This window comes from Onychomys torridus, chromosome 1 (assembly GCF_903995425.1).
Source record: "Onychomys torridus chromosome 1, mOncTor1.1, whole genome shotgun sequence".
Lineage (NCBI taxonomy): Eukaryota > Metazoa > Chordata > Mammalia > Rodentia > Cricetidae > Onychomys > Onychomys torridus.
In genome coordinates this window covers 32,547,187-32,569,724 of record NC_050443.1, presented here as the reverse complement: position 1 = coordinate 32,569,724, position 22,538 = coordinate 32,547,187, and the positions used below count along the sequence as shown (strand labels likewise).

At 42.6% G+C, this 22,538-nt stretch overlaps 1 protein-coding gene across 1 annotated transcript; it reads left to right on the top strand.

Moving 5' to 3' along the window:
• The first annotated feature begins 806 nt into the window (after positions 1–806).
• On the top strand, positions 807–20,526 carry LOC118572220 (mas-related G-protein coupled receptor member A). The gene is made up of 2 exons (XM_036171667.1): positions 807–869; positions 19,302–20,526. Exons 1-2 carry the CDS (start codon positions 859–861, stop codon positions 20,302–20,304), a joined length of 1,014 nt encoding a protein of 337 aa, XP_036027560.1. The 5' UTR covers positions 807–858; the 3' UTR covers positions 20,305–20,526.
• Positions 20,527–22,538: the final 2,012 nt, after the last annotated feature.

Here is a 22,538-nt window from a genome sequence, read left to right as displayed (position 1 = left end):
AATCCTAGGGTTTGATCCCCGGCACCATATAAAGTTAGCTATGGTGGGACATGCCTATAATTCTCATATTAAAAGAAAAAGACAAGAAAAGCAAAAGTTCAAGGCCATCTTGGAATACATGAGATCACATCTCAATAAATAAATAAATAAATGATCTCTTAGTCACTCTTCAATGTGTCTAGTATGTGTAACAACATCTTTACATCTTATGAAGGGAGTTGGATTATACAATCATTAACAGAGACAAATTCTAAAAAATAAAAATGAATGTTTGCTAATCAAACTATAATCTCAACTAATAAGATATTTAGGAATAAACACTTTAACAAGCAAATACTTCCAAAGAACAATGTTTTATAAGACATTCACCTTTTGTTTGATACACTTCTGTGCCATTTGCCAGAAGCTGGAAATGTGCTGACATCACTGCTTTAACAGAAAATAGGAGAAACCAGGCTATGAAGAGTGCAGCGTAACTAGAGAGGCTTTGCTCCATCCTTACTGAGCGCTTGACAGCACAGCTCACCTTGCTTGGCATTATTGTCTTGATGGCAGGAAACTCCAAAACAACAAGCACAGGAAGGAGGACACAGAGGGTTTGGGATGAGTACAAGTTGAGAGATAAAACCATAGCAAAACCAGAGATTGAGAAATGTCTCAGGAGGAACATGATGTAACAGACCCTACGTTCCCATTTGTCAATAGGACTCTGAGCAGGAAACCACAGGGCTGTCTGGTGTATTGATAAACTTTACTTCCTTCCAGCTTTTAAATGCACTTCTCCAGAGCAGAGAAGTGTCCTTTGGTGACTGTATCTTCCCTTCTACACAAGCCTGCTTGCCACATCCAGCAAGAAGAATGGGGGAAAGGTAAGATTCTATCTATAACTTACTTCCAAATCTATTGCTATATCATATCTTCTCTGCGTATATAACCATATTACTCCATACTGGGGCTGAATATTCAAGTAGTCATGAGGTCCACAGCAGGAAAAGATGAGAAACATGCAACTCCCTTTTGGTGAGTTTGGTGCTGGCAGGCTGGACAGTGAGGGGTTAGAAGCTGCTAATTGATTAGGATCAGACTCCATCCTGATCTCCTGGCCACTAAAGCTTTTGCTGCTAACCTGCCCAACAGATGAGCTCAAATCACAGAACCTTGTAACCGAAGAACACACTCAGTGTTCCACCAGACCTGAGGCAACATTAGTGCACATCCTCTTGCTCAGCCTAGTTGCAGATGTCAGCCAGTGGTCTTGCCAAACAGCAAAGCCCAGTCAACTGCCCCACCCAAATTCAGAGCAAAGGGACTTGCCTAGCTGTCTAGAGAAACTGAAAGCATGTTCCGACTGCTCAGGGCCAGTAGCAGCTGTCCATTCAGCATCACAGATTAGATACTCGGGGGTGGGGTGTCTGTCCTTGCCAAAGAACACCATGAGAAGTGAAAAAGAAATTATTGTCTCCACAAATGCTCAAAATCAGAGAGAAAAAAAGAAATTGTGAGCCTTCCAAAGGACACTATCAAAGCTACAACAGCAGATATTAAACAAGGACAGAAATGACAGAAAACCCAGACCAGCCCATCCTCTTTAAAACTGTCAATGAAGTTCAAGGATATGAAGACAAGAAATTAATTAAGGTATGGAAGCAACACAGTAGCTTGCTCTAGGGATTCCCCAGGTCTTGTTAGAGTGATTATTGCTATGATGAAACACCATGACCAAAAGCAAGTTGGGCAGGAAAGTGTTTATTGTGCTCACAGTTCTATATAACAGTTCAGCATCATAAACAGTAAGGGCAGGACTTAATTAGGGCAGGAACTCAAGCAGAGCAGGAACCTGGAGGTAGAAGTTGATGCAGAGGTCCTGGACATGTGCTACTTATTGGCTTGCTTCCCATGGCTTGCTCAGCCTGCTTTCTTATAGAACCCGGGACCACCAGGCCAGAAATTGTACCACTATAATAGGTCGGGTGCTCCAACATTAATCATTAATTAAGAAAATGCCCTACAACTGGATCTTATAGAGGCATTTTTTTTGAGGTTCCTTCCATTCAGATAACTCTAGATTGTGTCAAGTTGGCAGAAAATTGCCATCATACCCTGTTTCTGCCCCCTAAGTGCTTGGATTACAGGTAGCTACCACACCTACCCAGCTTTGAAGCCGAGTCTGGAGATCTGAACTCCAATTGTCATGTTTGCATGACAAAAAGCATTGTCCACTGAACTGTTTTCCCAGCTTCCACCACACATTTTGAGACAGTGTCTCCCAGTGAATATGGAACTCACAGATTGGCCAGACTGGCTCACCAGCAAGCTCACGAGGATTCTCCATCTTCATCTCCCAGATTGGAGATTATAGACACTCACAATCATGCGTGGCTTCTTACAATGGTGCTGGAGATTTGCACCCAAGCACTTGACCCACTGAACCACATCCCCAGCCCCTGATCTTTTTTCTCTATAGCTAAATAAAACTATCGTGTGTGTGTGTGTGTGTGTGTGTGTGTGTGTGTGTGTGTGTGTGTACATGTGTATGTGGAGTATGTTTTCTTTATCCAGCCATCATTTTATGTACATGTAGATTAGTTCCATAACTTGACTATTATGAATAAGACCATGATAAACACAGATATAAAATTATCTCTACTGTGCACTGACTGATGTCTTGAGCTATATGCCCAAAAGCAACCTACATGGAACCTATGGCAGTGTTAGCTCTAGTTTTTGAATGATATCTATACTGATTTCCTTTCTGGCTGCAATAACTTACACTCCCTCCAGTAGTCAAGGGATCCCATCTCACCATGTCCTCACCAGCATCCATTCCTGTTTACTGCTTTAGTGGTGTTTATATTGTCTGGGATGATCATTTGAACTGATTTTGTATAGCATGAGAGATTGGGGTAGTTTCTGCCATCTACCTGTGGATTTCCTGTTTTAACAGCATCATTCCTGCAGAGACTTTCTTAGCTTTGTTGATGATCAGATGGAGGCATCTGGGGGTTCACATTCAGGTGCTCTGTTCTACTACACTGGCCTCCATTATCTCTTCTTGTTTTAATAGCATTCCTGCCTGGGTTCTCTTAGCTTTGTCGAAGATTGGATGGAGGCATCTGGGGTTCACATCTGGGTCCTCTGTTCTACTACATTGACCTCCATTATCTCTTCTTGTGCCAGTGTCACTCTTTTTTACTGTGCAGATCAGTGTTATCATTTGAAATCAGATGTTGTGATGCTTCTAGCACTGTCCTTGCTCAGGGTTTCTGTCATCATTTGTGGTCTTCTGTGCTTCTGTGTGAATCTTGGGGTCTTTCTATTTGTGTGAGAATGCAATTGGAATTTTATGGGGACTCCACTGAATCCACAGATTACTTTGAGTGGCATAGCCATTTTCTTTTTTCAAACTTCCTTTTTTTCTTCTTCTGCATCCTATTCATTTCCCCATCCCTTCATATCTGCCCTCTGCCCTTCTAGCCTTCCCCCCAAAATAAAATAAAATTTAAGAAGGGAAAAAAAAAAGAAAAATCAATCTTGTCAATGAAAGCTGTAGTGTGACACAGTGAGTCATGCATTAAACCCCTTTATCCATATATCTTTACTTGCAAGTGTTCATTGTAAAGAGTGATTGACTGATTCAAGGCCTCTGGTTTCTGCTACACAATCGATGCTGAGCCCTCACTGGAACTACTCTTGGTTATCCTGTTATTGCCCTGTGTCATGAAGATCCAGCAGCTTTGGATCTGCAGAACCAGTCTCTTCATGTGCTCCAGCAGATCACAGATGGGGTGGATGTTGGGGTGAACCAGCACGTAATCCTGGTTCTGGGCAGGGGTAGCTGCAGAGTTGGTCAACCCACCAGCTCTCCTTTGTCCTCACTACCAGGATGAGCTCTCCTGCATTGCCTTGGCAAGTTCACCCCTTGAGGTGATGAGCAAGGGTTGAAGCCAGTTCTGCTTTCATGTCCTCAGGATTGGTTCTCCCACACCTACACCTTCAGGGCCAGCTCTATTGTGTTGACCAGCTGCCCAGGCATGGGTGTAGGGGTCACTCTCCTGAGTGCTGCAGCTGATGAGGGGCAGAGACAGCTCTCCCACTTTTATGGCCTCAGGGCCAACTCTCTCACCTGCCTCAGGCATTGATGGGGAAGCAGACCTTTCCCCAACTCATGATGCCACATGAAAGATTAATAATGGGGACAGCTCTCCAATGTTCACAGTTTCAGGGCTGGCTCACCCACACCTCTGCCAACAGGATTGGTTCTATTGTGCTGCCCAGGACAGGAGCAGGGCCTGCTCTCCCAAGTGGGGAGACAGGGGCAACTCTCCTGCTCATACAGCCTCAGGCTCAGCTTTCCCACCTGCCTCAGGTATTGATGGGCAGGAGTAGGTGAGGAATCTCATGGCCACCACGTGACAGATGAGTAATGGGGACAGCTCTCCCATGTTCACAACTTTGGGGCTGGCTCACCCACACCTCCACCAATAGGGTTGGCTCTATTGTGCTGCCCAGGAAAGGTGCAGGGTCTGGACATAGCCATTTTCACACTATTAGTATGGACAATAAACAGATAGGAGTCTTTCCAATTTTTTTTTTTTTTTTTTTTTTTGCAGGGGGAGCTTTTTGAGGGTATCCCTGGCTGTCTTGGAACTTGATGTTTAAACCAGGCTAGCCTTGAACTCACAGAGATCATCTGCCTCTGCTTCCCAAGTTCTGAGATTAAAGGCATGTATTACCCCACCTGACTTTGGTCTTTCCAAATTTTTTAACTGTCTTCTTTAACTTTTTTCTTCTGAGCCTTACTATTTTCACTGTTCCAAGAATTTCTTAGGTCATTGTCTTAGTTAGGGTTTCTATTGCTGTGAAGAGACACCATGACCACAGCAACTCTTATAAAGAAAACATTTAATTGGGGCTGGCTTACAGTTTCAGAGGTTCAGTCCATTATTGTCATGGTGGAGAGCATGGCAGTGCACAAGCAGAAAAATGCTGGAGAAGAAGCTGAGAGTTCTACATCTTGATTTGCCAGTAGCAAGAAAAGTACCGTGTGCCACTGAGCCGGAGCTAAAGCATCTGAGACCTCAAAGCCCACACCCACAGTGACACACTTCCTCCAACAAGGCCACTCCTCATAATAGTCTTACTCCCTATGGGCCACACATTCAAACACATGAGTCTGTGGGGGCCGTTCCTATTCAAACCACCATCATTAACTGTTTTTATTCCCCTGACTTCTCCTTCAGGATGTTTCTTATTACATATAAGAAAACTATTACACCATTAATATTGAATTTGTGCTTTAGTGAGTCATATTTACCTGGAAGTGTAACAATTTCTTGTAGATTTTCCTTGTTTATTAGATAATAACATTTCTTGTATTCTGTTGGTTATGCTTGCCTCTGTAGTTTTTCCTGAATTCTCTCAGTTTGTGTTTTCTTTATTGTTTCTATTTCAGTTTTCACGTCTTGAACTGCTTCCTTCACCTGTTTGATATAGCCTAGTAATCCTCTGTCATAACGCCCCATTTTTAATCTCTAATTTTGTTTGGACCTTCTCTCTGTCACTGTGACTTAGTTTGGCTGGTGGTTTATTAACACTGTTTTGCTTTTCAGAGAACCAGTTTGCTTTACTGGTTCAGTGTATTGTATATACATATACATATTCCTAAATATAACCTGTTCCATCCATATAATGTTACTTGTGTGCATGTTTTCAGGGCTGACCATTTGGTACTTTTTTTATTTCCTCCCTGCTTTCTTCATCCAAGAAAAGTTTCTACCTCCATTTTTGTTTAAGTTTTCATTTGCTATTGATTTATTGGTTTATTCTACTACGATCTAGTAAGATAAAAGAAATTCTTTCAATTTATTTTTATTTGCAAAGAATTGGATTACTTAAAAATTTTATTTTTTGAGAATTGAATACTTGAGTACTGTATTTACATCATTCCTATCTCTTCTTCTCCTCACTCCAACTCCTCCTGTGTCTTCCTCCCATGTGGTCCTCCCTCTAAAATCCATAATCTCTTCTTTAATTATTATTGTCACACAAATACATACACATACACATACACACTGAAATGTATGTATGTATGTGTCTTAGTTAGGGTTTCTATTGCTGTGGAGAGACACCATGACTCTTATAAAGGAAAACATTGAATTGAGGTAGCCGCTTATAGTTCAGAGATTCAGTCCATTGTCATCATGGCAGGGTGCATGGCAGTGTGCAGGCAGACATGGTGCTGGCTACATCCTGATCAGAAGTTAACAGGAAGTGGACTGTGACTCTGGGTAGTATTGTGAGTGTATATGAGACCTCAAAGCCTGCCTCCACAGTGACACACTTTCTCCAACGAGACCACACCTATTCCACAAGGCCACACCTCCTAAAAGTGCCACTCCCTTTGGGGGCCATTGTAGTTAGAGTTTTCCTGCCTGGCCCACAGTCAGGACAAATTTCTCTTACCCGCCAGTCCCACAGTCACTCAGACCCAACCAAGAAAGCACACAGAAACTTATATTGCTTATAAACTGTATGGCCGTGACAGGCTGCTTGTTATCTACTTCTTTTATCTTAAATTAACCCATTTCTGTTAGTCTTTACTTTGCCACATGGCTTGTGGCTTACCAGTGTCTTTACATGTTGCTTTTCATGGCGGCGGCTGGTGGTGTCTCCCCAGCCTTCTACTTCCCAGAATTCTCTTCTCTCTTGTCCCGCCTATACTTCCTGCCTGGCCACTGGCCAATCAGAACTTTATTTACACAGAGCGATATCCACAGCAGGCCATTTTCTATCAAACCACCACAGTATTATGTATGCATATACACATACAACCTACATACAGAGAGAGAGAGAGAGAGAAAGATACAGCATACTAAGATCACTTAGTGTCATTTAGTGTTGCTTGTATGGGTATGTGTTTAGGGCAGATGACTTGGGATTTGATAATTGATCAGGGGGCTTATCCCTAAAGAAAACGGAATCTCTCCTTTCTTAAGAGTCATTAATTGTCTATAGCTCTTCATCTAGGATTGGATCTTGTGAGATTTCTCCCATGCACATTGGCATGTCAACTGATGTTGTCATCACACAGGTTTTGCTTAAGCAAAATATTAAGCAAAAATATTGTTGAGATTTTGTGTGTCACCTAAAATGTGATCTCTCTTAGAGAAAGTCCCATTGTCTGTTGAGAAGAAAATGTATTCCACAGCTATTGTATGGAATATTCTCTCGATGTAAGTCTTTTTGATCTATGGTCTAGTTTAGGTATAAAGTATATTTGTTAAAACTTTGTCTGGATAATGTATCTATGGGTGAGAGTAGGGTGTTGATGTCAGCCACTATTTTTGTTTCTGAACCTACCTGTCATTTTATGTCCAGTTATTTGCTTTACAAATTGTATGTGACAGCATTTAGTGCATATATATTTTCAATCCTTAAATCCTCTTTTTTCAGTTTTTATTAATATATGTTAACTATATATAATGTACTTTATTATGCCATTTTTGACATATATAATATGTTCCATCATATTCACCTCCCTTACATTCCCTCATCCCCCAGCTCCTGCTGATCCTCTTCCTCTACCCAACTAGTCTCTTTTCAATCCTGTGTCTTCCTTATGGATCATTCCCTTTACTAACATGTGATGAGCGTCCTCATCTCGCTGACTAATTTTAACTTATGCTTCCTCTATTGGCAAAGGGTGTAGCTGCTCCTGCCTCCTCTCCTTCCCTGGCTGGGCACTTTGTCTTCATCCTCTAACACTGTATGCTTTGGCCATTATAAGGGATGTTTTTGTAGTCAACAAGCTATCTTGTTTTTGACCCAATCAGCCATTCTGCATCTCTCAAAGGAAGAGTTAAGACTATTTACAGTACTGGGTTATTATTGAGGGGTATTTTCTGAAATCTGTAATTTGGTTGACACTGTTTTATTGGTTGGCTTGAATACTTCATTTTTTCTCTTGTTCATCTTTCAAGCTTTCTGGTTCACTGACCTTAACATGTTACTCTTTCTAGCTTCCAACTAACTGTTCACCTCTTCCTCTTGTGAAATTCCTTCCTTCATAGGCTCTGGTGTTTGCACCCATCTTTCTTCCTTGTATGTGTAGGATCTCTTTAGAGTTTGTGGTGCTCACTTAGTTAGTGGCCATGAATGTCTTAATTGTACTTGTGTGTGGGGGGGGGGGGGGTATTTACCTCTCTATCACTTTTTAAATAATAGTATTGTCGCAGATAGCAATCTTTGTTGACATTAAGAGACATCCAGCACCCTCCTGCATTTCTTCTCATCAAGTGACAGCTGCAGGGCTACATGTTTCTGCATTTTAGAATCCCAGGTATAATTTTGATGAGTTTTGCTTTGTAGGTAGGTTGAGCTCTTGGATTCTTGGATTTGGCCTCTTAATCATAGCTCAGAGTTCTTTTTTTTTAATTAATATTTTTTTCTTTATTATTATGTGTTTTAAATTTTATACATCAGCCATGGGTTCCCCTGTCCTCCCCCCTCCTGCCCCCACCTCCACCTTCCCCCCCAGACCCTCCCTTCCATTCCCATGTCCTCCAGGATCAAGGCACCCCTGGGGATTCATTTAAACCTGGTAGATTCAGTACAGGCAGGTCCTGTCACCTCCTTCCAGACTGAGCAAAGTGTCCCTGTGTAAGCTCAAGGTTTCAAACAGCCAGCTCATGCACTAAGGACAGATCCTGGTCCCACAGACTGGATGCCTCCCAAACAGATCAAGCTATTCAATGGTCTCACTTATCCAGAGGGCCTGATCCACCTGGGGGCTCCACAGCCTTTGGTTCATAATTCATGTGCTTCCATTCGAATGGACTCAGAGTTCTTGAGAGTTGTAGTCATATCCTTTTGTCTTTCCTTTATTGCTTCATGGATGTAATGTGTCCTTGACCTTGTCTTGAGTTCCTAATTTTCTTCTACTGGGTGTAACCTGCTGGTCATCCTTTCCACTTGGTTTTTATTTAACTTAATGAGTTTTTTCAATTTCAACATTTCTATTTGGGTTTGTATTTGATTTTTTGTTTTTAGAATCTCAATTTTCTTGCTGAGTTGCTCATCCCTGTTTCTGATTTTTCTCATCAAGTGTTGTTGTTGTTGTTCTTGTTGTTGTTGTTGTCATTGGTTTGGTTTGGTTAGGTTTGGTTAAGACAGGGTCTTACTGTGTAGGGTTGGCTAGCCTAGAATTTGCTTTATAGACCAGGTTGGTCTTGAACTCACAGAGTTCCACCTGCCTCTCCTTCCTGAAAGTTGAGACTAAAAGTGGATGTCACTATACCCAGCCTCATGTGTTGTTGTTTGTTTTTCACTGTCTTGATCTTTTGGCTCTTTGGGGGCCTACCACTCAGCTCCACTCACACACATGGAGGCTTATTCTTAATTACAAACACCTGGCCTTCTCTTGACTTGTTTCTTGCTGGCTTTCCTTAACTTTAAATTAGCTCTGTCTATCTTTTGCCTCTGGGCTTTTCCCATTCTCTTACTTCTGAAACTCTTACTCTTACTCCAAGGCTTACTGTGTAGCTGGATGGCTGGCCCCTGGAGTCCTCCTCCTCCTCTGGCTACTTCCTTCTTTTTTCCTATCAGATATCTCCTTCTATTTATTCTTTCTCTGTCTGCCAGCCCTGCCTGTCCTTTCTCCTGCCTTGCTATTGGCCGTTCAGTTCTTTTTTAGACCATCAGTTGTTTTAAACAGGCACAGTAACACAGCTTCACAGAGTTAAACACATTCAACATAAACAAAAGTAACGTACCTTAAAATAATATTCTACAACACTCATGTAGGTTTCAACTGACACCCTCACTTCATTTATCAGTTTGTTCAAATATGCCTTGAGGTTGTTGGTCATTTTTAACAGTAGACTTTTGAATTATTTATCTGGCATTCCAACCATTTGGGTGTATTTATACTCAGTTATAGAGGACTTCTGGGTTCTTTAATATATCACCCACACACTGTCTTACTTTCCATATCCCTTGCATTTGTGCCCTGAATTTGTGATCCACAATATAGACTCTAGTTGTCCTAGATGTTTGCCTTTATTATTTCTTCAGCAGTTAGTACTTCTCACCCAAGTACATCCAGGTCCATGATTACAACCAACTTCCTAGACCCATATTGCTTCTCAGACTGGACATTCATATCCATTTGGGAGGTGAGTTACATTTGGGGTCTGGCTATATTAAAAAATGTGTGATTTTGTCTCCTAAACCAAAATGTTTGTCTTTGCAACCTCTCTTACAATTACCCTCTTCCTCAGTAATAGTGAGCAAGCTAGGAAGTGCTGGGGACCCTTCCTCCAGGAGATGCTTCCAGGGTACAGACACAGCGTTACACCTTGTTAGTTCAGAGAAGCAGCTGTGAGCTCTTCTCCTTTGATTGCAGCCCACTCCAGTCCCACTTCTTACTCCTTTGTTTATCATCCTGTGTTAGGGTCTACTGTTTCTTCTATAAGTCTAACATTCGGTATTTCCAGGCGTCTCTTTGTCTTGGTCCACTCTTTAGTGTTGTCCTTCCTGCCTCTCCATACAACCCACTTTTCCTGGCAGCCATGCACTTGACCAGTGGAAATGCAGGAGTGGGTGTCTCTGACTCACCATCTCCCCCCCATCTGTCCTCACTCTGGAACATCTATTCATCAGCACAGCACCTTCACGGGAGCTGAGGAAACTAGGCAAGAGACTAGGGTGCCTAGTTTTAGTATATTTTTTGAAACACCTTAGAAGCAGAAAGGGAAATGTTGCCTGCATCATCTCTCCCCAAAGTCCACATGCAGCAAAGCAGAGAGATGTCTGCCACTTCAAGAAAGGAAAGTGGATTGAGTCCAGACCTTAGATTTAAAATCTTGCACCAGGTGTTTCTTTATGACACCTAGTGCCAGTCAGAACCCCGTAACTGCCTCCCCTAAGCAAATACCCAAGAACTGAACCTCTTGAACTCACTAGCCCAGGGCTAGTGTCTGTCTCCACCACCTCTACTGGACTTTAGACACAACATCATGAAAGAAGACTCCACCTGCTGGGAGGTGGGGCAGGGAAGTGGACAGGTGACTTTGCTTTACAGTTCTTGTGAGTTCCAAGGATCATGATACCAGACTTGCTACAATGAGATCCAACACTATGCAGAGCCAAAATGCCTCAAGCACTGGCCAGTATTTTCAAAATGATTCTCTATCTCAGCCCTGGCATGCCACAGATACCTATCCCCTACAGGAACCAACTTGGGTTTCACGTGCATTATCATCATCCTTAGTCTGGAATTTGGTGGACTCCTGAGATAGGGCAGGTTCCTTCATCCGTTAGACTCGGGTGTAACTAACTTCAGCATATGCCACCATCCATCTCCCAACCTCAGACAGCATACCACTGACTAAAATTCCAGTCACTGGAGATAAGACAAAGCAGAATCCTCAGTGTTGCCTTGGATTCAGTGTGAGCCAGAAAATCTGGTGCAGACCCGAGCCACACAGAGCTCTGTTCCCAGGAAAGTGACCATCACAAAGCCTCGGGACCTATCCACATGCCAGATGGGAAGAAAAGTGGTCCCAGATGGTTGGGTCCTACGCTGACCTACATCACCTGTACCTGAGTATGCTCTCTTTAACCATGAACTTACCACAGCAAAAGGAAGCCTGCAACAGAAAGATCTTTTTCCTTCCAAGTGCTACATCGGTCTCTGTGTGCTTAGTGATCTCAGTATTTCCTACCACAAAGCCCACTGTACCCCTCTCCCGATCCCAGGCAGTACAAAATAGAGAGTAATTGAGGAAAGAAAAATGAAATAGACATCAAACCACTGCATGAGAGCTAGTTACTCTGTGAGGACACCCAGAGCTAGAACGAAGGATATAGTGCCTGAGCACATGTTAGTGGTGAGGTGCCTGTGTCTAGCACAGAACCAACCTGAGACTTCTGTAAACAAATTTCCCCTTTTAGGCACCCCTCTAGTGCCTTTTGAAGATGAAGGCAATCTGTGAATTTAGTACAAATTTGGGCTTGGAACACCCTCTAGTGGTGAAACAGTGACGACATCCCAACAGCTAAATGACCGCAAACCTCAAGTTTGGGAGCTCAGAGAAAATGAGCAAGCTGCTTAGAATCTCTGGGTACACAAGATCAGATTACGAACACTAAATCTACACACCGTTCCTTGACTATGTGGATGGTGTGCTTTGCCAACAAGCTGAAGGTTTGAAGGAGGCCTGAGGGTGGTATGTATATTTAACATTCAAAAACCTCAGCTTCAGTTCTCAGCACCAAAACACAAGAGATCAAGACCTTCCCTAATGAGCAAAATAAAGGAAGAGAGGTTCTGGGAAGATTGCTCAGATGGTAATGTGCTTTCTCAACAAGCGTGAGGCCGTGAATTCAAACTCCGGGCATCACTCATAAAAGCCAGGTGTGGCACATACCGGTAATGCTAGCACCAAGAGAGCAGAATAGGGGGGTCCTTGGGGATTGCTGGCCAATTAGTGAGCTCTAGACTCAGTGAGATAGCATGTCTTAAAAACTTGATGAGAAAACAGATATCAGTGTCTACCCCCGTCATGTACTCACATTTGCGCACAAACACACACACACACACACACACACACACACACACACACACAGCCTCACTCACTTTGCCACACATACACACAAAAACCCAAGTACAGTCATCTAAACAGATGCAGAAATGACACTTCTTAAAATTCATTCTTTCAAAACACCAAAAATAATGAAACTCTGAACAGATAGGTACAAAAGAAGTGTGTCTCAACATAATAAATACCATACACAATAAGCCCCAGCTAACAATATAGGAAAAATTGGAAGCCTTCTCTTTAAGATCCCATACAAAATTTTAAAAAATCAAGAATGCTCACTTTCACCATTTTATTCAATATGGTACTGAAAGTCCTTGCTGGTAAATTTGGGCAAGATAAAAGATTTTTTTTAAAAAAATACTAATTAGGAAGGAGAAAGCCAAATCCTGACTTTTGCAGGTGACAAGGTCTTACTTATATCAACAGCTCTAACAAATCCAAGAGTCACTAGAACTAATAAACAAACTCAGCAAAGTACAAAATCCAAACACAAATCAGTGAATCAGTAGTATTGGTACATGTCGTGCTTTGTAGAAAAGACAAGACCAGTCCTCTGCTATATCCATCAAAAATGCCTAGGAACATATTCAACCACCAATGAAAGGTCTTTAAAATGGAAGGTTTGATTAAGTAAATTGGAAGGGATATTTAAAAACTAGAAAGGCAGTCTGGATTAGAAAAACCAGTATTGTTTAAATGTCCATGCTAGGGATTGATGCAGCTCAGTGTTAGGTCATGTACCAAAATATCCCTACTGCTCAAAAATGTCTGAAAATTCAGTGTAATCTTTACTAGGGTGTAGGGAATTGTTGTGAATTATCATCAAGATACCTACTGAATACAGGAGATATGGCACAGGAAGGTGGCTCTGCTGGTAAGAGTACACACTGTTCTTGCAGACAACCCAGGTTCAGTTTCTAGCATCCAAGTCAGGAAGCTAAACACTGACTGTAACTCCAGGGTCAGGTGATCCAACACCATCACTTGGCCTCAGTAAGCAACTGCACTCATATGTACATACCCCACACAGACACATAACATACACAGAATTAAAAATAAACATAAATTGTTAAAAGAAAGAAGACCAAGTATAGTGACACACAATATAATCACAATAGGAGAGCCTGAGACAGAAAGAATATGAGCTCAAGGCCAACCTGGGCTACAATGAGTTGGCCTCAAAAAAAAAAAAAAAAAAAAAGCTAGAAAGCATATTTAAAGAAATGATTGGTAAAAACCTCCCCTGGTGGAGTAAAATAAGACATAGCAATATACAAAAAGTCAGAGGTCTCCAGTGAATTTCAATACAAAGAGGGGGTTACCAATGCATGCCCATCAACAATCAAAGAAAAATTCAGAGAGCATCAGGATTTTTTTTAACGTATTACAAATGATGAAATCCCAATAAAACCATCTGTGGACTTCTTGGCAGAAACTCTACAGACCAGAACACAGAATAAAATATTTAAATTTCTGTAGTTTAAAAAAAATAACTGCAGAGCAAGAATACCATACCAATCATATCTGTCACCCATAAGTGATGTAGAAATAGAAAACTTTCCTGGATAAACAAGACATACTTCATAACCTCTTGACTGACTTTGCAGGAAATGTGAAAGGGAAGTTCTTTAAGCTAGAAAAAAATGGGCCGTTATTGATAGCACAAGACTCACAAAAGGACAGACTATAAAACCCAATTATTCAAATAACACAGGCTGTCACAGTGCATTGCTCTTCATTGGCAACTTAACTGGATTTACAGAAGCCTAGGAGATGCATCTCTGGGCGTGTCTGTGAGGACATTTCCAGAACAGTTTAATTAAGGAGGGGAGATGCGGCCTGAATGTGTTGACATCACCCCATGGTTTGAATGAGATCCAAGACTGAACAAAAAGGAAAGAATAAAGCGTTCGTCTTTCTCCGCTTCCTGATTTAAGATGCTTGTGGCAAGCTTCCTCATGGTCCCACCGCTATACCTTCCCTGCCACGATGCGTCCTCTCAAATGATGGACCCAAATAAACCCCTTTTCCAACTGCTTTGCCAAATGCTCTCATCACAGCAGAGATGAAAGGAGCTGGCACACAAATCAACACTGAGAATTCCCTAGAACTCAAATTTCGTGGTAAATGACTTTAAACCCAATACAAGAGTGAGAAGACAAAACCATTAATGATGGCTCCCTGCATTACTTTTCCTTGCTATGGCTAGTACCTGACATAATGTAAGTGGAAGTTTTGTCTGTGTTGCTTCATGATTTCAGAGGGCTCAGTCCCTGGTTACTTGGCCCTGTGTTTCTGGGCCCACTATGAGCAGAACAAACACCATGGGGTGGAAGTTCATGGCAGAGGAGATTCGAACTTTGGAGTGTGGGAAGCAAAAAGGGGGACATAGAGAGGATGCCAGAGAAAGCTGTGACCCCAAGAAACATGCTGCCACCACCTATTTTATCCAACTAGGCCACACCTCCCAGTGACACAATCTTCAGTGAGTCCATCAGTGGCTGAATATATTTATTGCATCAGTTCTCATGAGCTGAACTCTGCAGGTGACCTCACACACATATTGAGAGACATACTTCATGAGGTTCCTAGGTGTTTCCTAACCTAATCATATTTACAGCTAAGATCAACTATGACAAAGTCCACCCCTTCCCAATCAGACACCCAAAAACATCACTTTAAACTCCAGTATTCCACCTCTGGGCCTCAAAAGACTTGTGTATCTCTCATCATGAAAACTATTCCCAGTCCTCCACCCAGTCCAACTGCAAAAGTCCCAAAGCCTTAGCAGTTCCAACATTACAAATTCAGTCTCCTCTGAGACTCAAGACAAACTTTCAGCTATGAACACCTATGAAAATACGACAGGTATGTGAGAGTAGGAGAGCTGGGCCTGCCCCTCACTGCAGCACTCGGGAGATCAGGCCCTGTACCTCACCTTGGCAACACAGTAGAGATGACCCTGTTGGCGGGGGCTCAAGTGAGCCAGCCCTGAGGGTATGAGAGCAGGAAAGTTAACCCCACCCCCCCTTATTTGCCATGTGGTGGCATGGGTGAGAGAAAGATGCCCTCCCACGCTCACCCCTTGCCACGTGCATTGGGTGGGAGAGCTGGCCCTGTCCCTCACTAACTGTAGCAATTGGGAGAGCAGGCCCTGCACGTTGCCTGGGCAAAACAGTAGAGCTGGCACTGGTGGTGTGAGTGGCAGGGAACCAGCCCTGAGGGCATGAGAGCAGGAGAACTGGCCCAGCTCCTTTCTGCCTGCTGCAGGTGAGCTAGCCTGGGCAGTGCTGAAAAGCTCACCCTGGTGGTGATGATGGGGGAAAACTGGTGTGTTGACCAACCTAGCTACCACTCAGTCCCAGAATCAGGGTTACAAGTTGGCTCACCCCAACATCCACCTCATCTATGAGTGGCTGGAGCACATAAAGGGACTAGACCTGCAGATCCAAAGCTGTAAGAACTCCATGACACAATAAAACAACAGGAGATCCAAGAGGAGTCCCAGTGAGGGCCCAGTATCAAGGGTGTAGCAGAAGCCAGAGGCCTTGAACCAGACCAATGGCTCATTGCAATGAACACTTATAAAGATGTACAGACTAAAGGGTATGCTGTGACTCGCTGTGTCACAGTATAGCTTCCGCGCTGAGACTTTAGTTTGTTTGTTTGTTTTTTGTTTTTCTTTCAAATTTTATTTTATTTTGGTAGGGGAAGTTGCAAGGGCAGAGGGCAGTGGTGGGAAATGAATGGGACTGGGATGCATGATGTGAAATCCACAAATAATCAATTAAAAATTAATATATACACACATATATATAAAGGGTACAATTCCATAAAATTGTGACACAGAGTAATCATTGCCATTCCAACAGGAAAAAATGTAGGAATGGAGAAAAAGGATTCGATCACAACAAGAACAAAACTCAGCAGGGAGCACATGGCAGCTGCATGTCCAACATCTAGGACATATGCATCAGGACATGAGTACCAACAGGCTTGGGCAGCTGAGCTCCTAGAGGCTTGTCATTTGTAGCTGACTTGGCCTCTCTCTGAAGTTGGTTCTACTGTGCCAGAATTCTGTATTCATGGGATTCCATTACAGCTTAGGCTTTACCTTCACTGTTCACATATCACACTCTCAGAGGTTCTCCATAGAGAATACAACCCTGCTACAGATTTCATAGCTTTCCTTTGGAATTACAGTGGAAAATCCTATGATCCAGAAACTTTTTTATCCTGGGTGCACCACATGAACAACGGCTATGTCTAACACCAGCTCAAGCAGTATCTGGGCTCCCAAGGGCCATGACTCCAATAGCCTCTGAGAACCTTGGCAAATGAACCTGGGAAAGTACTTCTATTGGTGACGGGATGTCCTGGGGCTCATTCATCTCACAGAAAAGTCTTTCAAATTAGTGTACAAGTTAGCACTCTTGAACTTGTAATGGATAGTCTGGCCAAGAAACAGAACCTTGAAATGCCCTCAGGAAACTTTCTGCTTATTGACCACTGTATTTTTTGGTTGGTTGGTTGGTTGGTTGGTTTGATCTGGTATTGTCAACTTGTCTGCCTCCAACAGATTGGCTAGTAGGCAAGTCTGTAGGCATCTTCTTGATTAATGATTGATATAGAAGGGCCCCACCCACTGTGGGCTGAGCAATCCTTGAGTAGCAAACTAGTTAACAGTGGTTCCCCCATGGTTTCAGTACTTTCCTCCACAGTCCCACCTTGAGCTTCTACCCTCATTTCACTCAGTGATCAGTGAGAAAGTATGACCTCAGTGTTGTAAACTTGAAGCAAATCCTTCCCTCCACGAGTTACTTTTGGTCATGATATTTTATGACAATAGAAACACTAAGACACTATTGTCCTAGTGCAGTGCTTGGCTTCTTTTTAATGGTGTTAATCTCTTTAACAACCATGTACTCATTGACCACAGATTATAACTTGACTCTTTTCTGGTCAAACTACACATTTTTCCTAATCTTTTTGCTTTATTTTTGTCTCCAAATTCTCACTATAAACCTAGCTCAAAGCTGCCAGCAACACCCATGACACATTCTCAATGCTATTGCTGTTCCAAGACTTCCTCTGCTAATATAATTTACCTGTGATCTCAAATTCAGGCTTGCTCATAGTTTCAGGATACTGACAAAATGTAGACAAATTCTTTGCCTGAGGTGGCATTAATTTCTTCTAGTCCAACGTTCCCATCAAAATTTTGTAATCTCAAGTCTTTCCTCTCTTTTGATCTATTAGTGTCTGGCCTTCTGTCTCTGCTTATAGCACTAGGGCTTGTATAGCACACTTCAACAATTTCTCCCCAATTCTTCCCACAAACCTGTTTAAAAGGCTTAATACACACATAGCCAGATTTAGTCATACCAGTGACCCCAATCTCATTATTGATTTTTTATACTAGTTGATTTTATCATTATTAGAACCAAAATATCTGACACAAACCAGTAAAGGTGAAGATTATTTATTTTGCCATGTGATTTTAGATTTCATTCTGTGGTCATTTGTATATACATTTCTAGACTCACAGTGATGGTGGGAGTGTGCAATGGTAGGAAGCATTATGGTGGGAGTGGATAGTGAGGAGAGCATCGTGGTAGGATTATGTAGTGATGTGGGGCATCATGGTGGGAGTATGTACTGAAGTAGAACATCATGGTAAAAGAGTGTAATCATGTAGAGCATCATGGTGATGTAGAGCACCATGGTAGGAGTATATAGTGATGAAGATCATAATGATGGGATTGTGTAGTGACATGAGGAGAGAAAGCCTTAAACAGCACCTCAGGAGATCAAGGATGAGTATGAAAATGGCTTGCATGACATGATCAGATGAGTATTCCTTTGTCTGATTAAGTCTTAGTCATCCCCCCTCCACCCCTGTTAAATAAGGATTCTACAGACCCAAGTAGGTTAGTGAAAAAACTAGGTATAAATAACTTGTTCATGTGAAGCTCCTGGCTTGATGAAAAAGACAATACGTCAGACCCAAAAATTAGCGGTGCAAATTTCTAAGCTCCCTAACTGGAAGTAGGGACAACAGTGGCCAGTGTCTCTTAGAAAGGACGTAGAGAATGGTGTGCATTCAGTGCTGGGTGCCTGTCTGCATCCCTGAAGAACAAGTATCCCCCTGCCTCTGTGAATTCCTGAAAGAATGGCCGGCTTTTGTGAGTTTAAGAGACAGAGAGAGAGAGAGAGAGAGATTCTGATTTTCCTCCTAGTTGACTATTTTGTTCCATGCTGTTGTCTTCTTTTCCTCACTCTTTCTGTACTTCATTTAAACCTGATGGCTTCTTAATCCACGATATGGATTGCCATCTTGAACCTAATTTGGACATTAATTCTCTGGCTTTTCTTTTATCTACATATAATCAATACACCTTGGTGATGATTCTAAAGGACTGCTCAAAGGGGAGGGGGCAGATTCTGGGGCTTTGGGGTTTTTTAATAAGTTGCTTACTCTGCCAGCCTGTACCACCTCCCCTGAAACTGTTGTTCCTGCACAGTAAGGTAGGCCTGTCAATTAATTAGTGATCATAAAAAAGTACATTACAAACATCTCTGAAAAACCTCATAATAAAATTCATCATCTTACACAGTTAATACGTGCTAATAAAATACATCTTTCACAAAAGGCGTGTACACACAGCAGACCTCACGTCTTCTTTGTCTTCCCAGCAGCACCATCGCAGGGTTTCTAAGCCCAAACACCTCAGCCTCAGGGACAGTAGTCACAACAAACCCAATGGACAAAACCGTGCCTGGAAGCTTCAACAGCAGGACCCTGATCCCAAACTTGATGATAGTCATCTCAGGACTGGTGGGGCTGACAGGAAACGCCATCGTCTTCTGGCTCCTGGGCTTCCGCTTGCGCAGGAATGCCTTCTCCGTCTACATCCTAAACCTGGCTGTGGCTGACTTCCTCTTCCTCCTCTGCCACATCATAGACTCCATTCTGCTTCTCCTCAAGTTTTCCTATCCCAACATTATCTTCCTCCCATGCTTTAACACCGTCATGATGGTTCCCTACATCGCAGGCCTGAGCATGCTCAGTGCCATCAGCACCGAGCGCTGCCTGTCTGTCCTGTGCCCCATCTGGTACCGCTGCCACCGCCCAAAACACACATCAACTGTCATGTGTGCTACGATCTGGGTCCTGTCCATATTGATCAGCATTCTGAACCGGTATTTCTGTGGCTTCTTAGATACCAAATATGAAAATGACAACCGGTGTCTGGCATCGAACTTCTTCACTGCCGCGTGCCTGATGTTTTTGTTTGTGGTCCTCTGCCTGTCCAGCCTGGCCCTGCTGGCCAAGTTGTTCTGTGGCGCTGGTCGGATAAAGCTCACCAGATTGTATGCGACCATCATGCTCACAGTGCTCGTTTTTCTCCTCTGCGGCTTGCCCTTTGGCATCCACTGGTTCCTGTTAATCTGGATTAAGATTGATTATGGTGTGTTTGCTTATGGTCTTTATCTGGCGTCACTGGTCCTGACTGCCATTAACAGCTGTGCCAACCCCATCATTTACTTCTTCGTGGGCTCCTTCAGGCACCAGCTGAAGCACCTGACCCTCAGAACGGTTCTCCAGAGGGCTCTCCAGGACGCCCCTGACACGGGTGAAAATGGAAGCAGTGTTCCTCAGGACACGGTGGAGATGTCAAGCAGCAGAGTGGAACAGTGATGAAGAGCCCCTGCCCGAACCTGAGAGGTGGCTTTGGAGTGACCACAACTCTGCTGCAGTTGACAGCTTTCTGCTCTCCTCTCAGGCTTCTAACCTGACATACCTCAGTGGTTCCCTAACGTCTTCAACTGGTCGTCATTGACTTAGTTTTTCTACTTTTCCAGAGTAAAAGGATTTATCTGAAAGTATCGCGTCTTCATCCTTCTTGACATTAATAAAATTCTCAAGCTAACTTCCTCTGGAGCTTTCTTGCTGTTTCTTTGCAACTTTTGTTGCTATGGACACAGCCTCTGTCCAAAACCACAGCTCTCTTGTTTAGGATTGCTGAGAAAGCAAGACATGTAAAAAATGAGGTAGCAAGGCACAACGAACCACATGGCAAAGCATACATGAGAAATATGGGTTAATTTAAATGTAAGAGCTAGCTAATAATAAGCCTGAGCCATCAGCCAAGCATTTATAGTTAATATAAGCATCTGAGTCGTTTTCAGGAACTGGTGGAAGAGAACCATCTGTTTACACTGGACAGTAAAGACAAAGGAGCCCAATGGTTTCCTGTGAACCATCCTCATGAGACAACACCTTTAGCAACAGCAAAAATGTTGTACACCTATGCAACTGTAATGCTCATCATGCTGATAATAGATAGCCCTCAGTCGTAAGACTAATGTACAATTTACAAAGACAGATGCCCGCTAAGGCTCAGACTCTGCACTACATTGCACACTCTCAAAACCCTGTGATCCAGCAGAAGAATCCTATGTCTCCAACCAGCTGACCTCAACAGCCAGAAATCTTGAAATAACTGGGAAGGTGTATGCTGTGAGTTCTAGATTAGGAAGAGCAGCTGGGCTATATTCTCAAGCTGGTTCGATGACCACCTTAGATCTCATGTCCATCCATGGAAACACAAGCAGGCAATGGAGTTAGGAAATGTCACTGGTCTGATCTTATTCCATAAGAAATGTGGGACCTGTTTTTTGAACAAGGCTATGGTATAACATGAATCTTAAGTGGTGTTATTATATTGGGGTGAAAGCTGAAAGATCAGAGAAGCAAAGCAAGCCACAGCCAACCTTACCTCACCAACTCCTCAGCCAATCCTGTTTCCATGAATCCTCAGACAGAAATCCTCTGAGTCCTCACTCGAAAGGGTCTCAGCTGAACAGCTTTAGTTCCTGTTTCCTCAAGCTTTATATATCTTTCTCCACTCTGCTGTCACTTCCTGGGATTAAAGGCAAGTGTGCTTCCCAGTACTGGGATTAAGAGTGTGTGCCAACACTGCCTGACCTCTATGTCTATTCTAGTGGATGGCTCTATCCTCTGGCAAGCTTTATTAGGGTACACAATATATCACCACACTGTGGGATGTGACTTCATTGTAATTGTGGCCTGATTATAAGAACCATTTGGATTAAGAAAGACCAAGAAATGTTTCCTCACATACACAAATGAGCACATATGCCTTGTACATGACTGACAGCTGACTGGAATTTGGAGAGGCTGTTGTGACTTGTTCTTTCTGAATGTAGAAATGGTTCATGTCAGGCTTCAATATTACCATGACTCCATTGGCCATAAAAATAGATGTGACTTTGTTCCTAGTCTCAGTTCCTGCTCCCATCAGTGAAGAAGAGGTCTCCTTGCACAGATCTATCTTATAAATGCTGCTGACTCTGAATCCATCCAGAATAAAATACAGATATGTCAACAGAGGAGAATATCTCATTTGTAACTATGCAATTGAAGTGGGTAAGTTGGAGATTTCCTGAGATTCTTAAAATCTAAACTGATGGTTCTACAATTTTAGCCACCACATAAAATTTTTGTGGCAAGGTGGGAAAATAAACAGTCTAGACACAATAAAATGGGAGAGGGGGAGAATTCATTGTGGCATTGTTAATAATAAATTTAAAACTTTAAGATTCTTCAAGGAATGGTTTTTGTTTTTTGTTTTTTGTTTTTTTGTTTGTTTGTTTTTTGTTTTTTTGTTTTTTGTTTTTTGTTTTTTTTTTTGAGTTGAGGATCGAACCCAGGGCCTTGTGCTTGCTAGGCAAGCGTGCTACTACTGAGCTAAATTCTCAACCTCAAGGAATGGTTATCAAGATACACACACACACACACACACACACACACACACACACACACACACACCACACCACACCTTTACTGTCCTGGACTTCTCCCAAATAGTTGATCTTAACTGCAACAAGGATCATAAGCTAGAGTGTGCC